The sequence below is a fragment of the Rosa rugosa genome, chromosome 2, assembly GCF_958449725.1.
Source record: "Rosa rugosa chromosome 2, drRosRugo1.1, whole genome shotgun sequence".
In the NCBI taxonomy this organism is placed as follows: Eukaryota; Viridiplantae; Streptophyta; class Magnoliopsida; order Rosales; family Rosaceae; genus Rosa; species Rosa rugosa.
In genome coordinates, this window is record NC_084821.1 from 60,384,808 (window position 1) to 60,408,013 (window position 23,206).

The following is a 23,206-nucleotide window of genomic DNA, read 5'->3' on the forward strand; positions in this document are numbered from 1 at the left end:
GTTTTCCTGCTAAGAGCATCAGCTACTTTGTTGCTTACTCCAGATTTGTGCTTTAATACAAAACTGAACTGCTGGAGGAAAGAGACCCACTTAGCATGTCTCTTGTTTAACTTTTTCTTGCTATTGATGTGCTTCAAGGCCTCATGATCTGTGAATAAGACAAATTCACGCTGAATCAAGTAGTGCTACCAATAGCGTAGAGCTTGAACGATGGCGTAGAATTCTTGATCATAAGTGCTGTAACGCCGTCTTGTTTCGTTCAGTTTCTCACTATAGAATGCTATTGGCCTTCCCTCTTGACTTAGCACAGCACCAATTCCAATTCCAGAGGCATCGCACTCTACTTCAAAAACCTTCTCAAAGTCTGGCAATGCAAGGACAGGAGCTGAGCATAGCTTGTCTTTAATTTCTCGGAAGCTCTTTTCAGCCCTTTCTGACCACTCAAATCTGCCTTTCTTCATACAATCTGTCACTGGAGCGATGATACTACTGAAATTGTTGATGAAGCGCCTATAAAATGTAGCTAGGCCATGGAAACTTCGTACTTCAGCAATTGTTGTGGGTGTTGGCCAGCTCTTGATCACGTTCACTTTACTTTCATCCACCTTTATGCCTGCTGAACTGATTACATACCCCAAGAACAGTAGGGAGTCCGTGATGAAGTGGCACTTCTTCATGTTAACATACAACTTCTCCCGCCGTAGAACATTAAACACTTCCTTTAGGTGCTGCAAGTGGTAATCCTTGGATGCACTGTATATCAGTATATCGTCAAAATATACTACAACAAACTTACCAATAAATGGTTTCAACACCTGATTCATCAAATGCATAAAGGTGCTTGGTGCGTTTGATAAGCCAAAAGGCATTACCATCCATTCATAAAGCCCTTCCTTTGTCTTAAATGCCGTCTTCCATTCGTCCCCATCATGAATTCTGATCTGGTGATAACCACTCTTCAGGTCAATTTTGCTGAACACCTTGGCACCATGTAACATGTCCAGCATGTCATCCAATCTTGGGATCGGAAAACGATACTTGATTGTGATCTTGTTGATGGCTCTACTATCAACGCACATTCTCCACGTTCCATCTTTCTTCGGAGTCAAAAGTGCAGGAACAGCACATGGGCTCATGGATTCTCGAATAAACCCTTTCTGCAATAACTCTTCCACTTGCCTTTGAAGCTCTTCATGTTCTTTTGGACTCATCCGGTGGTGAGGCAAGTTTGGAAGGCTGGCTCCAAGTACAAGGTCAATATGATGCTGAATATCCCTTTGTGGTGGCAATCCTGCAGGCATATCACTCCGGAAAATGTCTTCAAATTCATTCAGCAAATCATTCATTTCCACAGGTACAGCTTGCAGCTCTTCTTTTCTTTCATTAATCAATAGCGCGTAGGCAACACCATTCTCTTCAAATTCATTGATAAACTGCCGAGTTGTCAAGCAAGCATTTGTCTCCTTTTCGGTGGACTCGGGAAAGTGCTCATCTCTCTTTGGAGCTAGGATTACCTTGATTCCATTTTTATAAAAGGCATAAACATTCTTTTCACCATGGTGGACAGTTTTGTTATCAAACTGCCACGGCCTTCCCAACAATATATGACACGCTTCCATATCCACCACATCACATAAAACATTATCGGAATAACTTTTTCCAATAGAAAAAGGAACAAGACATTGTTCTGTTACCTTCACTTCTCCTCCTTTCTTGAACCAAGCTATACTGTATGGTCTTGGATGAGGCTGGATGTCGAGCTTCAATTTCGCCACCATTTCCTTGGAAACTAGATTCTCGCTGCTGCCCCCATCAATAATGACATTGTAAAGCCTACCATGAGAAGAACACCTTGTCTTAAAGATGTTGTTACGCCGCCAATCACCTTCAGGAACCTTTGGGGTTAACATGGTACGACGTATCACCAGATTGGGAAGATCTTGATCTTCATATGTGACTTCGTCTTCTGTAAATTCCAGAAGGCTTTCATGGAATTGTCCATCTTCATTGTTGACCTCTCCGTCTTCACTAACAAGTAGGTTGCTGGATGTCTTCCTACACTCGGAAGATTTGTGCCCCTTTTGTCCACGCTTGTAACAGATCACCTTCCCTCCTACGAATTGAGAGGTTATGTTGCTGCTTCCAGCTGCATCACTTCCCATTCCACGTCCACGAACTTGCCCCCCTTGAGAATTCGATGCTGCCTTATTGTTCTGGAGATTGTTGGAGGCAGCTCCAAGTTTCAGCTTTGCATTTCCTTGGACTAGTTCAGCTTCTAACTGCGTTTGTCTCTTCCCAAACTGACTTGACCGATGGTTAGCTGACTTTTGCTGGGCTTCCACCTTCATGGGGAGTTGAACAACCGTTGCTAATGACCAGCAAGGTTGTAGCTCGACCATATTTCTAATACTCGACCTTAGACCCATCAGATAGCGGTGAGTGACTTGAATCTCTGTCTCTGGCAGCTGAACTCGAGTTCTCATTTTGTAGAACTCATTTGTATACTCTCGAACAGAGCGATTATCTTGCTGGATCGATTGATATTGTTGGAACAAGACACCTTCATAGTTCAAGGGAAGGAACTGACCACGAATTAGCTTCTGCATCTTCATCCAATTCTGGATTTTCTCTTTTCCAGATTGAATCCGTGACATCTGGACCTGTTCCCACCAAGAAGAAGCATAACCCTTCAATTTGACAGCTACAGCCTTGACCTTCTTGTGCTCCGGCATCTCTAGGTACTCAAAGACCCTTTCCACTTCATTCAACCAGTCCAAGACTTCCTCTGGTTGTTCCTCACCAGAAAAATGAGAAATTTCCACCTTCAACCTCGGATCTTGATCAACCTGCCTGTTGAATACCGGTGGACGTCCCATTCGGAAATTACCAGCTTCTTCTTCATCTGAAGAATCACTCTCTAAAGGTTGCTGTTGGTACCTTTCAAATGCTGGTCGATTCCTCATGTTCCTCCTTTGGTATACATTCATTTGGGGACCTCTTTGCCTCTCCGGATTCTGGTCTTGAGGAGTCAGAACACCTGACTGCTCTAGCCTCGTACACAGCTGAGTAATTTGATCTTGCAGTTGCCTTTGTTGTTGTTGCAAGTTTTCCAGATCCTCCCTTGTTACCACATTACCAGCAGCTACTTGATTGGTCTCCAAGGCGTTGTTGCCTCCTTGAGCAGCACCTCCTCGCCCAACAGCCATAGATCCGCAATAATCACAGATCTAGAGCAGCTCTGATACCACTTGATGTAAATGAAAACACAAACACAGCAACTAAGTGTGGAAGTGAACACTTAGAGCTAGGTGAGATTACTCCAAACACCGTTGGAGCCTAGATTTCTAAGAGAAATTTGGGAAAAGCCTTGAAATATTTCAATATGGGAATACTTTGAATAATACTTCAGAACTGCCTTTTTTACAGGCCTGGGCTAAACCCCTATTTAAAATACTACCAGACATTCCCTAGACCTTTCTAGACATTCCATGCACCTGTCTAGAGCCCACAAACAACATTAAAGACTCCTAATTCCCAGATTACATTAAATGCTAAGACTGCTATCAGATAACTACCCCTTAGACTCCCCAAACAACATTTAATAAAGACATTAAAGCAAACAGACAACTACCAAGAACTACACATAAAATTACTTGCATCAAGTTCTGCGTCGAGCAAAATATTACTGGCTTTGACATCTCTATGCACAATCCTTGGGCTTGACTCCTCATGAAGATAAGCAAGTCCTCTTGCTGTTCCCAACATTATATTGAAGCGGGTAAGCCAGTCAAGGTGCAGGTCATTTGTTCCTGAAACATTACTACATTAATGACTACATATCCAATGAAAAGCTGTTATACGTGGAATAGCACTCGGATACTGTCACAAAGAACACACAGTTTAGATTGAACAAAAATGTTGGATAAAATTTTTGAGTACTTGCAACTGTGGAGTATTAAGTGTTGATGTAGATGGTATGGTACGTAGAAAATAGATTCATTACTTCATACCAAAAAGTGCTTGATCAAGGCTCTTGTTTTCAAGATATTCATAAACCAAAATTCGCTGGCTTCCTTCGATACAGCATCCATACAATTTCACTAGATTGTGATGTTGCACTGCAGATATAGTAGCAATTTCTGCACCAAATTGACTCTTCCCTTGGTGAGATGCCACTGAAAGTTGCTTCACAGCCACTACCCTCCCATCGGAAAGTGTACCCTATACAACAATACACCTTAATGACATCAGAGGGCTTCTCTCTTTTCTTTCGCTGTAAAAACTGAAAATCACTAGTTCAAAACTTCAAATATATGATAACGATCGATTCAAATAGGTTTTACATTGTAAACAGGGCCATATCCACCCTCTCCTAGCTTATTTGAAGGATTAAAATCTGCTGTTTCTTCTTTCAACTCGGAATAACTGAAAGTATTTGGTCTGTTCTCTAGTGCTAGAAGGTCTGCATATTCAAACAAGAGAGAACAATAATTTAGAAACCATATATAGATGCTATTGCAAATCACTGCTAGTCTCACAATGCATAAGACGTATTTTCTCTGCACTACATATCGAGGTCCCATGTTTCTCAAACATCAGAAACGACCTAGAAGGCCAGAACCACATGCAAAAGTGATTGAATGATACAAAAGACCTTAAGTGGTAGAACAACCAGGAGCAATTTAGTTACGATACCACATAAATATCTTATTACCTTCATCGTCATATTTTCTGCTTTTTTCCTCCTCAAATATAGAACTGAAAATATTAACAGCAAGCCCACAACTCCAAGAGGAACTGCAATACCAACTATTAGTCCTGTCTTTCTCTTCTTTCCTGGAGTAGTTGGTGGAATCCCAGAAACAGTTGGAGTAAATTCTGACCAATAAAATATAATTTTTGATCAGTGTCAATTAGCAGCTGATACTAACTCTAAAACATTCATATCAAATATTTGTAACAAGACATAATAGTGTACCTGGAACAACTTTAACTGCTGATATTAGAGGGCCATAATCACCTTGTTCGGGTATGCAGCAGGTCCCCTTACCAGCCCAGAACAGATGAATGTCAAGATAATTTTCTGACACATTAACATTGAAGTTTCTAGCAACAGCTCTGAAAACTCCACCCGCCTCCTTCGAGATGTCAAAGTCCTTCCATTTTAGATCCCCCTAGAAAGAAAATGAGGAGCTAGTTAATACTCTAGTCTATTGAGAATCATTGCTGAGGTTGTCTTCAATTCAAATATCTTAAAACATTTTTCTTTCCTAGTAATGTTACCTGAATATAGATATCAAATAGGCGCCGACCAAGACTTTTCCATGTTTGTAAGGCACGATCTAAAAAAACCGTTTCTGCAAATTGCAATGTTACAGTATAAGGCCCATTCTCCAGACCCAGGCCAATTGCAAATTGCAAATTGCAATGTTACAGTATAAGTATTGGAAATAGTGACAGTATGGGGTTGAGTATGGTTGCATGACAGTATGGAAGCAGCATGACTAGCACAACTTGATTACTGTTTTGTACTTATCTAGCATGGTTCACTGATTTGTACATTACCTTCTACTGTTCATATCTTACCTTAGTTGTTAATCTTAGTTGAGGTTTAGGTGATAGACTTAGTCAGAGACTGAGTCAATGCCCCATGCCTGCCCCACAGTTTTGACTTTTGACAGTATATACCTCGACGCCTTGTTGATCAGCTTCTTCGCTTCCATTCTATCTGGCGGAGTTAGCTAGAATCTCATCCATCCAAGAAGGTCCCAGCTGTCAACTGATAGTCGATAGAGGATGCTCTGTTGGCCAGTGCATCATCATGCGTATTCTCAGCTCTAAGGGAGTTGCTATATACTAAACTCGTAGAATTCCTCGGTCATGGATTGTGCTTGGACTAAGTATGCTGCCATGACCGGGTGGTGTGCAGCATACTCTCCCACTAACTGGTTGGCGATCGATGAGCAATGAGTCACAGTATAAACTCAGCTTTCGAACCCTCAATTCTGCTGCAAGTCTTAATCTTGCAATTAGTGCCTCGTACTCAGCTTCGTTGTTGCTTGCCTTGAACCCTAATGTTCGCTAAGGCTTGCTCCATTATGGTTCCATCTGGGGTGATCAGCACGAGTCCTGCTCCAACGCCATTTTTCTTAGAATTGAAGATCCATCAACGTACAAGGTCCACTGCTAAGGATCCTGGGATGCCACCTTTTCCGTTCGACTTTTCCACCCCTTCTTCAGGCGTGGTGAACTCTGCTACAAAATCAGCTAGGACCTGGCCCTTGATTGTGGTTTTTGGCTTGAATGTGATGTTATGTTGGCACCTGGTTCCCTGAAGAGGTTCCCAGGAAATGCCTGCAGTTAATGTATTAATTTTCAATCCTCCCTCTCCTAGCTTTTATTTGAAGCATTACAGATTCCTGTTGCAGTTGTCAACTCAGCAGAGCTAAGTACATGGTCCATAGATGCTTGCTAATATCGCAACACAAACGAGTAATTTCTTTTTAGTTCTACCCTAAGTATCTTGGGACAGAGTACTACAGAAAATCTTGAAGGAATTAGAATATCTGACTCAAAACCAATTAGTTATAGATTGGGGGCCTGAGACCTTATGAACTCTTAAGAAAGGCTTCATTTTTCAATGTAACGATCCAGACTCACATACCCACATGTACAAGTCGGAGCGACATGTAACATGTTGGGTAACACCCCACACTGCTACACACTCTCACAGACCCAATTCCATCTTACCTTCCGTCATCTTTTTCCCAATTTTTCCCCACATATAAAACTGCATTGAGAAACTGTGACAGAGAGAATTACGTAGAGAGGGATCAGGGCAAAACTAGAACTGATCAGTACGTAGACTTATTTTAGGAATTAAACTTTAGGTTCATCCCCTTAATCTAAATGTAACCAATATCTTAAACGATTAATACACTTTCTTCATCAAAAATGAAGTAATGCATAATGAATCTTCATTATACAATGATGATGGATCATTTCTGAATCGAATTCTGGCGGTTCCATTAACCATAAACAATCCAGCCACATGTTCTACATCAAATTATAACTAGCAACACCAAAACTCCAAAAGGAACCAGAATACCCATCAGCCCTGTCCTGCTCTTCATTCCTAGAGTAGTTGGTGGAGAACCAGAAACAGTTGGTGTAAAATCTGAGAAAGAAAACGGAATGTGTTAGGGTAATGTAAACCAGAATAATTGTTCAGTGCCGATTAGCAGCAGCAAGTACGTTAAGACCATTAATATGAAATCTATATAAGTTAACTAATACGCACCTGAAGCAGCATGCACAGCAGCTATTAGTGGGCCGTAATGACCTTGATCAGGTGTGCAGCAGGTCCCCTTACCAGCCCAGAATAAATGAATTTCAAGATAATTCTCTGAAACATTAACACTGAAGGTTTTCACAACAGCTCTTAAAACCCCTCCTGCCTCCTTTGATATGTCAAAATCCTTCAATACAAGGTTCCCCTAGGAACAAAATGAAGAGATAGTTAGCAGTTGTAGTCAGCTGAAATTGGTTGAAAACTAGCTGTTGAAAACCTGTCTAATGAGGTTCTTTCTTTGTTAGTATTCTTACCTGAATATAGATATCAAACATACGCCGTCCTAGACTTTGCCAAGTTTGCAAGGCACGATCATCGAAAACTGTTTCTGCAAATTGCAATTTTACAGTATAAGGCCCATTCTCAAGACCCAGGCCATAGTATCTCAGTGATCCTGGAGACAACCTTGAGGTCTGGAAAAGCTCTGGGGTCACATCTGTCCCATTGACTTGTGCCAGGGTATTTACCACAAAGCTCGGATTCTTTCTGTCAGCAAACAAACCCACATTGCTAACAGCCCATTTCTCTGAACCTCTTACATTAAACGTTGCTGGGCCAAGAGCTGAGTCTTCAGTCTCATACAATATGTCATCACTCCCTCTCAGTTCTAGTCCACCACAGTTGATTGAGAATTTTGCATCTGTGGAATTTGATATAATAACACAAAGTTATGATCAATTATAAAAACATAAACCAAAGACAGACTCAAACTAATGTATTTGCTTCAAGCCTTGCTTACTCAATGTTTCCTAATTATATTTCAAAAATAGTTTACTAGGCCGGTAGGATACTATTGGGATGAGTCCGAGTCAGCTAAAATAAGAATGAAAGGAAATGAAAATCACTCAGACCTTCCCCAGAGCACATATAATTTCTGTTTAAGTTCTGTTATAATTGTAACTCTTAATGTTATATAAAGTGTCCCCTGCTTCTTTTACTTGTTTAAGTTTCTTATCGAACACGCACACACATAGATGCATATGCATGTATCTCTGTATATATTTTATCAAGTAGAGAAGCAATGCCTTTTCTGTAGCATGATGGCATTAAACTAATAAGCTATTAGTCAAACAAAAGCACATTACATTTTGGGGTATTTCTATTGCATGGAAAATTTCTTTGAAGGCAATTTAATCCAGGAAGACTGCAAGAACAATGAACCATTGTTACTTATCCACAGAAACATATAATGACAGAATCCATCAAACTACAGAAGTGGAATATGAATCACTTTGTTTCACATGCATATTAGGACTACATATAGTATTGTTTCTTTCATCTTTTGCCAATGAAAATATAATTGTAAGAAAAAGTTGTAACAGAAACCTCAAACTCACTTTATGTTTGAACTGTCGAATGTGAAGTTGTTTACCACTAAGTTCCTGCATAAGTCATTAACCGATCACGTATGAAAATCATTGACAGTATTAGTATCTACCAAAGATGCAAGAATAATTGACTGGAAAGGGAATACATTTAGGCATCTTGACATAATGACATCAACAAGATTGATCACAAAGAAGTTTTACATCACAGAATTTTTGCATAGGGAAACGCACCTTAGATTTTCATGCATGTATTTATATACCATCAGAATGGAAATTTATGAGTGCTAGCCTCATGGATATGAATTTGAGCAATGATTCTTACGAAAATTTAGTGTTCATCGTGTGGTGCATTTTATATTTCTTTCATCTGAGGCCAAGATATATAGCCTCACCAGGAAAAGAAATGGGAAATCGATGTTCAAGTTCTAGACACGGTTTCAAACTCTGGAACTCTGATTGTTCATTAGCTAGTTAAACACAGATTTCTTATTACTTATTCCTTGATGTTCATTCATGCATGTATTATTAATTATACACAATAAACAATGCAAGAAGCTCTGTCAAATCAAATGCAGGTGATCTAAATTGTAAAAAGCTGAAAGATGAAAAAACCACACATACAGCTGTGACATTGAGGTTACCCATGGGGGAAGACTTCCTGATAAATAGTTGTAAGACAAATCTCTGCACATAAAAGTCCAGAGTGAGGAGGGGAAAGCACATGAATATTTAACAATTTCTTCTCGAAGATGCACATACACATGGAAAAGGTACATATTTGTTTCATCAATCTGAAATGGAAAAGATCCTGACTGAACCTAGTATGTCTAAGCTTAACTGATCAAAATACTAGTACGGATTGGCTTCATATTGGACCTAGAATGTTTACAATAGTCATGATTCGCAGTTGTGGACCAGCAGTGTACTGTGAAAAATTTCTCGATTAGGATTCAGAACAAGTTTCTGTCATCCCTTAAATAGCACAGTAATCTTTAGAAACACTGTCACTGCCATATCCCAAGGACACAGAGAGAGAGAGAGAGAGAGCATTTAATGAAATAAACCTTTATAAAGTAAAACTTACATAGTGTGAAGAATATCACTCTTTTGGCTAGGAAGAGCTCCCTGCAAGCTATTGTTTCCAAGAAATCTTCCCATTTCATTGAGTGGAAAGCACCCCCCAAAAAAAGAGAGAGAGACAGAGAAAAAGGTCAGATGAATATGACTAATCTCCTGAGCCAGAAATAAATGGCATTAGTCCATATATTCAATCAGACTGGGTAATACACCCATACAGCTTGGGCTAGTGGTAAGTTCCGTTTGAATTGGGGAAGTTTTGAGTCTAAACTTTTTTCTTGCTCTGATATAGATTTAGTTATGCTAACATCAAATAATAATAAGAACAGTAATCATTATATCAACAAAAAAAAAATGAAATGAAAGAATGGCTTATTACAAGTATGTTAGAGAACTCATGTTGAACAAGCCACCTGGAAGTTGACCTGTTAAATTGTTGAAACTCAAATCCCTGAAACATGAATAATAAGTTGTGGAATAGTTAGAAAAAGAATATTCATATTCATGGAATTGAAACTTATATGTTTTCCACATACAGTATCTGTAAACTTTGGTATTCTCCAATATCAGAAGGGATGCTACCAGTAATTAATGCATTTCGTAGAGCTCTGTTAGACCACAAGATTTAGAAAACAAAACAAAAAGTGCTGAAGTAAATGAGTTAGATATGAAATTTGAAAAGGAAAAAAAAAGGTTGATAGCAATTATATGAATGGATGAGCATGCTCACTTACAAATCAGTTAAGTTCTTCAAATTCTTTATGAAATCAAGAGAGGAGCTTACATTGTAGATATCACTGATTCGCCTACATCATTATGTACAAACATAAATGAAACTAGTCTTGAGAAAGAATAAGAGAGAGAATCTACATTGAGTTAAGAATTTGTACTCACAGAGAATTCAAGGCAGTTAGTTGAGAAAAACTGGCCGGTATTGGACCTCTAAAAGAGTTCCCTTGAAATCGCCTACAAAAACATTTAAGAGAACTGTGAGCAAGAATCTCAGCCAAGGTGATCTGCCTTCAAAAATTTCAGGGAAGAAAAAAAGAATAAGAGAGCTTTTCTTGCTTACAGAGAGTTTATCTTTGTCCAATTCCCAATGAAATCAGGTATCCTTCCTGAAAAGGGACTGTCTGATGCCCATCTTAAATTAAACACATTGACCCTTGTGAGTTCAGCCCAATATAGGAATCTAAAAGTACTGAAGGAAACAGAAATTAAAACACAATCGAGCCTTCTTACAGGACTTGCATATTGCGGAGGTTAGCAAATGTTGAAGGAATTTCACCACCGAGTCCGCAGCTGTTTATGTAACTGTGATGATCAAAAACTGATTATCATCAATTTCTTGTTATAAACACATTCCTTAAGAATCAAAAATAAATTATGAAACAAAGATCCTTAAGAAAAACCACACTTTTATGCAGAATTAAGCTTCAATGTACTAAACAAAGAACTTACAGTTGTTGAAGCTTGACCAAATTACCAAGTTCAGGAGGGAGTGTTCCGGAGAAGTTATTTATTCCAAAGGACCTGCAAGCCATGATGAATAGCCATAGAATTACTTTAAACTTTAAAGCAATTATGTGAAACATTAGTACATGTGTGTGCAGATACAGGCACTAAATCACAATTGAGAAATGAATACTTTGGGTTTGCAGCCCATGTGCATTTGGGAATGTAATAGTAGATGTGAAAAGAAATCAGTTAACTAACTAATCCATCTTATAACAACCTTGTAAGAATGACATGTTTCAAGAAGGCTCATAAGACAACCCAGTAACGTAGACCAATGGTTTTGATTGTGTTTCACGATTTTCCAATGGATATAAAGTTGTTTATCATGTTTCAGCTCCTAGGATCATGCATTAGTCACCACTTGGGCAGTTTGGCAATGAGTAGATATCTATTTCACAACTGCAAAAACAATTGTACTAAGTTTCTATAGATTCTAATGCATATCCATTGTTATCAGTTTTCTCATTTTCCCACAATATGTAACTTGATTAATCAATATTGATGCTTTCAAACAAGATAGACTAAATAGTTTATGGTAGTTGGACTATAGTTTATGTCTTACAGCATATTTAAGTCCTTGAGGTTTCCAAGCTCCTTGGGGATGGGCCCAGAGAATGCATTGTGAGCAATTGACCTGAAAGGAAACATTATCAAGTGAAGATATAATTGATTTTAAAATACCGGGCTGGGATGGTCTTGAATCAACAGATTGCTAAAGTAAGAGTATGCCTCTCTTATTAGAATGAGACCAGTATAAGAAAGCAAGGAGCACAAGCTGACAGAGAAATTGAATAATACTATGAACCAAGGAAACTAGGAAAGTAGCGAAGTATTAGACACTTCAAACATTATACTAAAGTTTAACAGATGTTGTCTCATTACTTACAATAATGTCAATGCAGTCATATTGCCGATCCATGCTGGTAGAGGACCTGTGAAATAATTCTGATCGATTTTCCTAAAAAAATTGAAACAAATAGTGTAATAATCAACTCTTAACCTCTCAGTATGTCATGAATACTTGCGACAATTTTCAATAGAAATTCTGCTTTAGGAATTAAACAGCCTAACTCTCTAGGAGGCTAGAGAAAAGCATAACAAATCAATTGCAAATTGAAATTGGTAGCCAAAACAACATCCACGACAAATGGTATTTTTCTAAAACTCTTTGCAAACTGAAACCAGGCTGTAAAGGAGGATCACAAGAGTCAATAGGATTGAGGAAAAACTTGACAGAGTCTATATTAATTTCAAGCAACCTGAACCCATAATGAGGCCAATAAAGAGGCCCCAATCACTGGCTATCCAGAACCCAAGTATGCAGTAATATTATTTCAACTGAAGTTAAAAAGTTCACATCTTTATATGCAATATCAAAACTTGATAAAAGAAACAGCAGAGTAGGAAAAACAAAATAGAAAAGCATACAAGAAGGTCAGGTATCTCAAAGCCAAAAGTTCCTTTGCAAACACTCCTCGTTTGTTTAGAGCATAGACTCTCCTGAAATACAAAAAAGATGGGAACACTTAAGAGTGCTTTCAGTAAAGGTTATGTTAATAAATTCAGTATTAGCAGCAAGTGAAGAACATACAGTTGGGTAATATGGCAGGTGGTGCCACTGTCATAAGTACAGTCGCAAATGATGGCTGGGTTATTAGGAGGGCTCTCAAATTCAGTTCCATTGATGGCTGATCCACTGCATGGCTCCCCACTGATATTCCACAGCGCCACCGCTTGAGTATCCCATTGTGAGAATATTGAGTTCAACGCTCGAACTTGGAAAACAATAACAAGAACAAATTCATGTACAGATACAGAGACAGTTCAAGAGTCCCAAGCTCAATACTTTATGGGCTAAAAGAGTTGAAATTCATGTGTGATTACCTTCAGATGGGTCAGTAGTAGCATTTTTAGCCGTGGAAACTTTAAACCAAGAGTAACCCAGGTAGCAGAGGCCGAACAAGAAGACTGAAATTACCTTCAGATGGGTCAGTAGCAGAGCCGGCCCTGGGATTTCGGGGGCTCTAGGCGAAAAAAAAAAAAAAAAAATTGGGGCTCCCTAGTCCCTACCTTCAAATATATTTATAAAAAAAAATTGTGTAATTTTAAACAACATAAAAAATTAGAAAGTAATATAACAATATAGCGATCTCAATATCATTTGAAGAAATACTATATTAGTTCAAATAAAAGTATTGAAATTACAATAATCAGTAGTCTTATTACTCAAAAATTACCCTTCTTGCATTCTTGGCCGCAAGAGTTTCAATTAAGCTTGAATAGTCAAGCTTTTCACATTCTCAGTCTCATTCTCATTGACATTCTCAGTTTCATTCTCATGTACTTGTTCACTATGTGCATTAAAGTACTTACGTAGAGACCCAGCTCGAAGCTGGACTAATGCCCCAGAAGGATACTTCCTAATTGGAGCCATGATAACAACCTGCACATAGAATTTTTGATTGAAACATATTGCCATATAATACAATTACCAATGTATTAAACCGACAAAACCATTTTCAATTCAAACTTACTGCCATACAAATGATATCCTAATATCAAACCCAAAATGATCGATAGTCAACAAAGTAGAACAATTTTCAATTGATACAACTATACAAGACCATTATCCTAATAAATATTAAACCCACTTTCAATTGATAGTCAGCAAAGCAAAGCAAAACAATTTTCAATTGATAGTGAACTAGTAGTCAAGTTGATTGTTGATTAGTTCATTGTTTTGTAGTTTCAGTAGCACGGGGTAGCACAAACAATCAATTTGAGATTAAAAAAGAATAAAGGAGAACCAGAGACTTGTGTTCTTCCTCTCCTATAGTCCTACCGAGTAGTCGAGTACCGACCTACCGTCCTACCCAAACACAAAGTAAAGAACTGAAGAACAAGATTAAGTCTTAACATAAAATTATCATCACCCAGAATCCCAGATACAGAAGATAAAATAAGACTGCAATAATGGATGAAGAACAACAGGCCTTCGACCTTTTGTTTCTACCCAATTGAAGAAGAACTCGTTTCCTTCTTCCTCCTCGACAAGAGGAAGAGTCGAAGAAGCATGAAATTTGAGCAAGAGAGAATTAAATACCTGGACAAGTTTCTTTCGTCTGAAAAGTGACAAGGAGATGGCGTCGTTGTTAAGGTAGTAGCCAACTGGGAAAACGTATAGCCATTTAAGCAAGAATCTAGTGTGCATGAGTGCGATGGACTAAAGAAAAGAAAAGTCGTTTGAACCTGCAAGTGGAAAGAAAAGTTTGATGGTGGTTCTTTTCCTTCTTTCTTTTTCTTTTTTTATCAAAAGGGTGTCTATCCATTACAACAAATAAGAGAGAGAGGAATACAAACTCACTCATATTATGGGCGAGTTTGGTCCTGAGGTGATTAATTTAAAATCGACTTTAGCTGTGCTGTGAGAATAATCAGCTGTGAAATTAAGTAGCGGAGTGTTTGGTAAACTGTGTTTTTAAAAGTGCTGTGAGTACAAAAACAGCGTTTAAGTGTTTGGTAAACTTTAGTATAAAAGTGCTGTGAGTTTAGAAAATGACCAAAAATGACATGATGTTAAAATGATGTTACTTATATATATTTTTAGAAATAATAACATTTATTATCTTTATAAGTTATACTCTACTCATTCATTTATCGTGACTTTCTGAAGTTTTGGGAAATTTTCGGATACTCGGAACATTTATCGTGACTTTCCGATGTTCTGGGGTTTTGAAAATTTATTTAAGGAAATAGAAATCAAGTGGCGCGATCTGAGCAGTCAACTTCCTCCACCATCCAATTTGGTCCGTTGATTTGGCTTTAAAAGGAAAGGAAACAGACCAGATTGGCCTAGAAGCTCGAGAGAGGGAGCTTGGAGTCAGAAGGCCACCAACCCGGAAGAGAAGCTTGACCGAAACTTTCACCTCCGGCCACACCACAACGGCGCACGGGCACCATCCTCTTCGTCTCCTCGTACCCGTCACGCTTGTGGCCTTTGATCGTCCATGCACCGGACGACGAAGAAGAATCGACGGTGAGAAGTTCCGACTGCTCCGGCGAGTTTCAGGGAATTCCGGCGACTTCGGCCACCAATTGGCTTGCATGTGGTATGAAATCTCATCTTCTCGTCATGGTCTACATGCCTGTGTGATTAGTTTCTGAATTCGATTGGTTCTGATGATTTTCGTTTTTGGGAATTCTCGGCTCCGTCGCGGTTCCTCGACGCCGGCGACTTTTCCGGCTCTTCTCGACTTAGTCCTCGCTTCGTTGCATCTGTAGAAGAAAGCTGACCACGATTGGAGTTGGAAGTCACGAACTTGCTGGGTTGTAGGCATCGAAATCCTCAGTCCATCTTCAAACCAGTTTCGGCAGTGTTGGGAAACTAAGTTCGGAGCTGGAATATAGATGAGGGCAATATAGGTAAATGATCTCAACTTCTAAAATCTGTTAATCAGAAGCATCACTTTTGCAACTTGTGGATTATAACATTGGGAAGTGGGAGATTGAATTATAATCCATAATCTCTTGTTTTACCAAACACCTCATCCAGCTTAAATTATTGAATAAGCAGCTTAGAGTACCTCGGGGCCAAACTGGGCCTATGTCCGTCAAAATTAAGCTACTGCTTAAAAGATGTAGAAAGTCTAGAACCCTAAGTAAGGACGCCTTAGACATCTGTTTGGCTCCAATTTTGCTGCAGCTGGTCAACAGTCTCTTTTCTGCGCGGGCGTGCCAGCACCGTTCGGGTGCGGTCGTCGGGGGTGTCCCTTGACCTGACTTCTTTCGAGCGATTGTAGACGAGGAGAGCACCAACCTCGTCGTGGGATTCTTTCTGCCTCGTGGTGAGGACTTTGCTGAAGTTTCTTCTTGTTAACACAATCGATACTCAATTTTGTAGATCGAGCAGAGCGACATCACCGGGAAATGTTGAGATCTTGCTAAAGCGTGACTTTAGCTTGGCTGGGTTGCTAGGGCGTTACCCTTGCTTGGCTGGTTCTGTAACCGTTGTGGTCGCGGCACTACCGTCGGCTCTCGAGGAGACTAGGACCGAAGCACGTTGACAGAGGGTTTGGTGGCACTGAAAGTCGGCTTTTGAGAAGACTAGGACTAGGAGTGAGATCACCGCTAAGAGAAAGAGAAGGAGAGGAGTTGCTCTTAGAGAGGTTTGCTCTAGAGAGAACTTAGATCATCTTAGAGATGTTTTGATGTTGTGTTGTGAATGTGTGATTTAGAATGAGAAGAGAAGGTGTTTATATAGGGAAGAAAAAGAAGAGTGAAATGATGAGTGGAAGAAAAATAATGAAAGTGGAATATGAAAGTGATTTGTAAAATATGGAAAAGATAGAGAAATGATGAAATGAAAGCAAGGCATGAAGGTGCAACAACATGGAAGTGATGATGATCTATTAAAGAGATTGTCTTGAAAAATATATCCAAGGAAAAGAAGAAAAGCATCTAGCTTTCTTCATGTGGGTAGGAAACATGAACATGTGAATATTGAGCTGGTTTTAGGTCAGTTTCTGCTCCTTTATTCCTTCAATTATTTCTCCAACAAGACTTCAGAATGAGCTTTCGACTTCTTCATAAAAAATGTTCCACTATGAGTGTAGATCACCCTGGTAAAATTTCAGATTTTTATTCCATGTGGTTGGGCCGAAAATGCTGCTGGACCTCTTACAGGTCCAGTTTTCCAGTTTTGCTTCTGTAGAAAATTGGGCTGATTGTTTGAAGGCTTTCCACTCAAAAAAAACTCTTGCACTCTTCATAAGAAATGATCATTGGGATGTCTAGAATGGATCTGGAAAGTTTCAGCACATTTCGATTTCATTTGGTAAGTCTGCCACCCCTCCTTCCTTGTCTAGCTCGGTTTTTTCTAGCCGAAGTAGGAAAATATGCTAAAGTTGACTTGTCATACTTCCATAGTAGGCTTTATTTAGCCTCTAAATATATATTTCGAGCTTGTCGACAATATATAGCTTGAGCCACTGACATTGGCTCAATCTCTCCAAGACACGCCTTGTCAGGCCAAAATGTTCATTTTGGGTCCAAACAACATCAATGTAAACCGAGTAACTTTGACTCACTTCCCGGTAGTATCAGACCAGGCCAAGTTCAAATCCCAATTTATTCATATATAAAGCTTATAAGACTTCCTTAAATCAAGCTACTGCCTAAAGATGTAGAAAGTCTAGAACTCTAAGAGCAACTCCAACAGCTTCTCTATATAGGGAAGCAAAAATCAAAGCTTTAGTCTCTTTTTCTTCTCCAACTTCAACAGATTCCCTATTTTACAACAATCTCTAAAATCTCCATATTCTTCCTTAAAATTTTAGAGTTTGCTGTAAATATAGGGAATTTGGTTTTCTCTTTCCTCACTTTCTCTAAAATAGGGATAGTTATAGGGAATCTGTTGGAGCAAAAGAGGCTTATTTTTCCCTAAAGTAGAGAAAAATCAAAATATAGGGAATTGGTTGGAGTTGCTCTAAATAAGGACCCTTAGACATCGATGTAAACCAAGTAACTTTGACACTACCAGGAAGTGAATCAAACTAGGCCAAGTTCAAATCTCAATTTATTCATATATAAAGCTTCTAAGACTTCCCTACGTTGAGGTTTGTTGTGTGACTTGTGTCCAAGAGGTCATGGGTTCAAGTAATGGTTGGATCATTTGTTAGACAATTTTATTAAGCTTCTAAGACTTCCCTACGCTGAGGTAGCCACGAGGCCATCCACTAGTCCATTGCCTCCATGCTTGACGGCTCCAAAGGAAGACGGCGCTATTAGGGTTTCGAGAGGGAAACCGAGAGAGAGAGAGAGAGAGAGAGAGAGAGAGAGAGAGAGAGAGAGAGAGAGAGAGAGAGAGAGAGAGAGAGAGAGAGAGAGAGAGAGAGATTCTCAATCCTTTCGGATTTGAATTTCATTCTATGTTTGTGGTCAGTTAAGTTGTCTCTCAAATTTTGTTACTTTCTTTACATTTCTAGCCTTTATTTAGGATTTAGCAAACCATGTAATATCAATGTCCATCTCTCGAAAAACAGAACATTTGATCATGACAGATAATACTGAACCTTGTGAAGTCAGTCCAAGTGGTGAATGAAAGTAGAAAAATCGTAGGATATAGTACGAGTTTGAATCTCAATGTAAACATAAATAGAAGGGAATGCTGCATCATAGAAGAAAAGTTTTCATGGACAAAATCTTGCACAAAATGACACAAAAGTTGCCCTGTGAATCATCAGTCACTAAATGAACTTTAGCATATGTATGATAAAATAATTAATAATCTGAGTACAAACCCATAAGCAAGGTTCTCATTTTCTCATGTGGGATTCATATTATCAACAGTGTAAGTGCACTATAGACAGATGTATAGAACTTATCATTATGCGCGGTGAAAACAACCGGATCCTCTCTATAAAAGTAACAGTGGCTTACATTGTCCCTGCAACTCGGGTGCTGATGTGGGTTTTCTCATCATCATAAAGCTTTGCCAGTCCAAAATCTGATATTTTTGGGGAGAGGTCTGCATCAAGCAAAATATTACTGGCTTTGACATCTCTATGTACTATCCTTGGCCTCGACTCCTCATGAAGATAGGCAAGTCCTCTTGCTGTTCCCAACAAGATATTGAATCTGGTATGCCAGTCAAGATGCAAGCTGTTTCCTGAAGTACATCCATTATTCCAGTAACAAACTTTTATTATGTGACAAATACAAGAACCTCAAATTAAGTCTGGGAAATGCAATGCATGTTAAGATTTAATAAGAAAACCAGAGAGAAAGAAAAAGAAAATGAGACTTGGACTAGTTCAAAATTGCTTTCGATGTTGAAAATCCAAATTGGACTCTTATATTAGTTGTTCTACAAATAATTGATTTACACACAGCACATATAAACTTTAATTAGCAGTAATTTTCTTTTTTGTTTGAAAAACCTCCGAGCAGGTTTGTAATTTCTTAATGTTCACATAATTGCCTTTTGTTTTCTTTAGTCTTCACTCTTCTGCAAAGAGAGAAAGGACTGCATAAAAAATGTAGGATGTAGAATGTGGAGTAGTTGCAGCTGCAGAGTATTTTTTGTATGCAATATAAAAGTAAAAGGCACAGAGTGTACGATTGGTAGAAGATAGGATATGTACCAAAAAGTGCCTGATCAAGGCTCTTGTTTTCAAGATATTCATAAACCAAAATTCGCTGGTTTCCTTCAACACAGCATCCAAACAGTTTCACTAGATTGCGATGTTGCACTGCAGATATGGCAGCAATTTCTGCTGCAAATTGACTCTTCCCTTGGTGAGATGCTACTGAAAGTTGCTTCACAGCCACTAACCTCGCTTCAGAAAGTATGCCCTATACAGTATACCATATAATGACATGAACAGAGCGAAAATAGAAGCAATATTTGCTCACTTTTTTTTTTCTGTAGATGTGACTTTGACTTATTTCAATAGAACATGATAATGGAATAAGTCTAAAGTACATTAACGAATCAGTGCATCAAATGTAGAATAACTCCTTACAACAGTAGACCAGCTCACTACAGTTGGATACTAGCACGTGATCATGCTGAGTTAACTTACCAATGAATGGACCCAATCTACTTCTTTATCAAACTGGTATACATGATGTGTCGAAAAATTCATGTATTATAGACGCACCCCATCATAATGATGTAAAACTATATAGATTTACCTTGTAAACGGCGCCATATCCTCCCTCCCCTAGTTTATTTGAAAGATTAAAATCTCCTGTTGCAGCTTTTAACTCACTATAACTGAATGTATTTGGTCGTGGGTCTAATCCTTGAAGTTCTACATATGCAACAAGGGAGAATCCAAATTCAGAAACCATAGATACATGCTATTGCGAAACTACAAAATATGTAAGTACTTTCTCAGAAAGGGTCATCTGCACTTGTTGCACATCATATCAACTATCAAGGTTCCATGCATGATTCTCAAATATCAGAAGAACCTTGAACCGCATGCAACTATACTTATATTGTGCTCTTACCTTCATCGTCATCCTTGTCTGGTATTTTTCTCGTCAAATATAAAACTGCAAATATTAATAGCAAGCTCACAACTCCGACAGAGACTGCAACGCCAACAATCACCCCTGTCATGCTCTTCTTTCCTGGAGTAGTTGGTAGAATCTCAGAAACAGTTGGTTTAAAATCTGAGAAAGAAAACAGAATTTCAGTGCCTTCACAAGTACATTTACACCACACCAGGCATACATATGAAATACTATACGTTGATATTAGTGGACCGTAATCACCTTGATTAGGTATGCAGCAGGTCCCCTTACCAGCCCAGAACAAATGAATTTCAATCTTCATGCATTACTTCACAAGCAGATGCACCCACTGACACAAGTTTAAATTTCTGATGGATTCAATAGAACATGCTTTTATGACATCATGACTTACATGGTTTGAAGACGATCACTCTTTTGGCTAGGCAGAACTCCAGACAAACTATTATTTCCAAGAAATCTGGCAATTTCAATAATAGTTGAAAGCATCCCAGAAAGAAAAAGGTCAGATGTTAAATATCACCACGTATGTGGGCAGACATCTTATGGCTTTAGTTAAGATCTCAATCAAACCGGAAAATATAGATCTACAAAATAAAGAAAAAGAACAGTGATAATGAAGGTAGGGCTTCTTACAAGGATGTGAGAGAACTCATGTTGAACAAGTCACTTGGGAGTTGACCTGTTATATTGTTGAAACTCAAATCCCTGAAACATGAATTTTGGAGACCAAGCAGAACAGTTAGAAAGAAAGAAACTAATTCATATACATACTTGAGACCGAAAATTCTGTCTTTTGGAACATACAGTATATTTAAACTTTGATATTCTCTAATATCAGAGGGGATGCGGCCAGTGACTAATGCATTTCGGAGAGCTCTGTCAGGCCACAAAATAAAATAGTAAATAAAAAAGTGGACGAGCATATGGAGTTAGATAACAGGTTTGAAAACGAAAAGAACTGTTTGCAATATATGAGGGGATAAGTATGTGCACCACTTACAAATCAGTCAATTTCTTCAAATTCCTTATGAAGTCAAGAGAGGAGCTCACATTATAGATATCACTGATTTGTCTGCGTCATTAATTATGTGAACACATAACTGAAGTTAAGTCTTGATAAAGAGAATGAAAGAATTATAGTAAGCATTTGTACTTACAGAGAATTCATTGAGGTCAACTGAGAAAAACTGCTTGGTATTGGGCCTTCAAAAGAATTCCCTTCAAATCTCCTAAAAAACATTTAAGAGGCTTGTGAGCAAAATACTAATTCTGCCTTCACAAAGAAAAAGGTTTTCACACTTACAAGGAGGTTAGCTTTGTCCAACTCCCTATGAAATCCGGTATCTTTCCTGAGAAAGGACTGTCTGATGCCCCTCTAAAATTCCACCCGTTGAATATGGTAAGATCAGTTCATAATAGATATATACATATGTATATAAAATTTCTGGAGGAACAATTTACCCATAAAAACACAATATTCTTACAGGATTCGCATTTTTTGAAGTTTCGCAAATGTTGTAGGAATTTCACCACCAAGTCCACAGCTGTTTATGTAACTGTGACAATCAAAATTCAATTCATGTGAACACATTGCTCATCAAAAGTATGTATTAGAAACACATAAATGAACTATGATTAACTAAGCAAAGAACTTACAGCTCTTCAAGATTGACTAAATTACCAAGTTCTGGAGGCAGTGTTCCAGAGAAATTATTTATTCCAAAGGACCTTCAAAGTCATGATAAAAAGGCATAAAATTACTTGAAAGCAATCAGAGATGATACGGGGGAGATCCATATATAGTATGCTCTCCTGTATTCTCCTAACGAATTGTGAGTGTGTCACTAGGTGTTGTGTTAATCATGTAGTTTTCACAGACAGTCGTCCCTCCCAACATAAACTTTCAATCTGTAATTCTTCTTAATAATTATTTCCCCAACTGATCAGTTCTTGAATACAGAATAGCCAAAATTGTTACACATAGAAGGATATATATTAATTAGCTAGTCTCTATGTTACATTCTAATGCATGTTTCTACATCATAAGGTTTCCTCAGTTGTCTACGTCACAGTATCTATTCATTGCTATGCTATCCCACAATTAAGAGACATAGTTGATGCTCAAATACACAGTGGTTTCGATCAGGTCTTACAGCAGATTTAGTTTCTTAAGGTTTCCAAGCTCCTTGGGGATGGGTCCATAGAAGTCATTGTGGGCAATCGACCTGTAAGAAATAATATCAATTTAAGCTGTTGCCATATTGGCATTATTGTTCTGTAAAAATAGTACACACAAACGCAATAGATTCTGGTGACAGATAATTTTTGCTATTTGGATTGAAGACGGACAGAATATATTGGTCTGTAATTGGGTGTAAAATCAACAAAGCTCAAGTGGGAAAATGGCCGTCTTTTTATTAGACGGCTGACTGCCCTTATATGAAAGCAAAGTCCAACACACTGACAGAGGAACTGAAAATTTGAAAAAACAAAGGTTCTATTGAACTTACAACGTAGTCAACTCAGACATATTGCCAATCCATGCTGGTAGGGGACCGGTGAAAAAGTTCTGATCGATTTTGCTACAAAAAATTGAATTTGTCGACAACAATTTTAATTCGAAACTGAAATGCAGCCATCATTATATATGATCGTCAATTTCAAATCTTCAATACACCAGACAACAAAGAAGCGAGTAATTCATACAAAAAAGTAAGATATTTCAAAGCCACAAGTTCTTCAGGTAGCACTCCTGTTTTGTCCAGAGCATAGACTCTCCTGCAAAGACACAAGAAACAGATCGAAACTGCATTAAGTAAAGACTACTTGTTCACCAGTCATTAGAATCAAGTTACAACAACACAGTTAGAGAGAGTAACATACAATTGAG

The 23,206-nt window shown here is 38.4% G+C and overlaps 3 protein-coding genes and 1 pseudogene across 5 annotated transcripts; all 4 read right to left on the reverse strand.

The window, feature by feature from the left end:
* Positions 1–3,627: 3,627 nt before the first annotated feature.
* On the reverse strand, positions 3,628–5,415 carry LOC133731186 (probable LRR receptor-like serine/threonine-protein kinase At1g56130; annotated as a pseudogene).
* A 1,418-nt stretch (positions 5,416–6,833) lies between these two features.
* Positions 6,834–14,585, reverse strand: LOC133728991 (probable LRR receptor-like serine/threonine-protein kinase At1g56130). Of its 3 annotated transcripts, XM_062156464.1 has the most exons (22): positions 14,524–14,585; positions 14,378–14,442; positions 13,648–13,717; positions 13,159–13,242; positions 12,866–13,049; positions 12,703–12,774; positions 12,161–12,232; positions 11,837–11,908; positions 11,218–11,289; positions 10,999–11,070; positions 10,829–10,900; positions 10,651–10,722; positions 10,491–10,562; positions 10,293–10,364; positions 10,136–10,207; positions 9,764–9,829; positions 9,301–9,363; positions 8,689–8,733; positions 8,437–8,495; positions 7,606–7,991; positions 7,301–7,496; positions 6,834–7,177 (listed from the first exon to the last, which is right to left on the reverse strand). In XM_062156464.1, the coding sequence occupies exons 3-22, from the start codon at positions 13,706–13,708 to the stop codon at positions 7,062–7,064; spliced, it is 1,980 nt and encodes a 659-aa protein (XP_062012448.1). In that variant the 5' UTR covers positions 13,709–13,717; positions 14,378–14,442; positions 14,524–14,585; the 3' UTR covers positions 6,834–7,061. The 3 variants fall into 3 exon arrangements, with proteins under 3 accessions (XP_062012448.1, XP_062012447.1, XP_062012449.1); XM_062156463.1 differs by having other exon boundaries at positions 14,378–14,574; XM_062156465.1 differs by lacking the exons at positions 14,378–14,442; positions 14,524–14,585 and adding an exon at positions 14,275–14,345.
* Positions 14,586–18,707: 4,122 nt separating this feature from the next.
* On the reverse strand, positions 18,708–20,617 carry LOC133731188 (probable LRR receptor-like serine/threonine-protein kinase At1g56140). Its single transcript, XM_062158621.1, has 5 exons — positions 20,557–20,617; positions 20,290–20,454; positions 19,969–20,087; positions 19,416–19,626; positions 18,708–18,940 (listed from the first exon to the last, which is right to left on the reverse strand). The coding sequence occupies exons 1-5, from the start codon at positions 20,615–20,617 to the stop codon at positions 18,708–18,710; spliced, it is 789 nt and encodes a 262-aa protein (XP_062014605.1).
* Positions 20,618–20,650: 33 nt separating this feature from the next.
* LOC133728994 (probable LRR receptor-like serine/threonine-protein kinase At1g56140) lies at positions 20,651–23,138 on the reverse strand. The gene is made up of 10 exons (XM_062156468.1): positions 22,827–23,138; positions 22,470–22,541; positions 21,973–22,044; positions 21,801–21,872; positions 21,620–21,691; positions 21,474–21,545; positions 21,317–21,388; positions 21,121–21,192; positions 20,950–21,021; positions 20,651–20,773 (listed from the first exon to the last, which is right to left on the reverse strand). The coding sequence occupies exons 1-10, from the start codon at positions 22,844–22,846 to the stop codon at positions 20,704–20,706; spliced, it is 666 nt and encodes a 221-aa protein (XP_062012452.1). The 5' UTR covers positions 22,847–23,138; the 3' UTR covers positions 20,651–20,703.
* Positions 23,139–23,206: the final 68 nt, after the last annotated feature.

Coding starts and splice junctions, on each gene's coding strand:
- LOC133728991 (XM_062156463.1), bottom strand. CDS start 14,485: ATGCACACTAGATTCTTGCTTAAATGGCTATACGTTTTCCCAGTTGGC. Junction 10,563..10,650: donor CTAACTGCCTTGAATTCTCT/GTGAGTACAAAT, acceptor ATAATGATGTAG/GCGAATCAGTGATATCTACA. Junction 7,992..8,436: donor CAATAGAAATACCCCAAAAT/GTAATGTGCTTT, acceptor CAAATTCCACAG/ATGCAAAATTCTCAATCAAC.
- LOC133731188 (XM_062158621.1), bottom strand. CDS start 20,617: ATGAAGATTGAAATTCATTTGTTCTGGGCTGGTAAGGGGACCTGCTGC. Junction 20,455..20,556: donor CTGCTGCATACCTAATCAAG/GTGATTACGGTC, acceptor TTTCTTTCTCAG/ATTTTAAACCAACTGTTTCT. Junction 19,627..19,968: donor GATATGGCGCCGTTTACAAG/GTAAATCTATAT, acceptor TATACTGTATAG/GGCATACTTTCTGAAGCGAG.
- LOC133728994 (XM_062156468.1), bottom strand. CDS start 22,846: ATGTCTGAGTTGACTACGTT. Junction 22,542..22,826: donor ATGTCTGAGTTGACTACGTT/GTAAGTTCAATA, acceptor TATTTCTTACAG/GTCGATTGCCCACAATGACT. Junction 20,774..20,949: donor ATGAGTTCTCTCACATCCTT/GTAAGAAGCCCT, acceptor TGAAATTGCCAG/ATTTCTTGGAAATAATAGTT.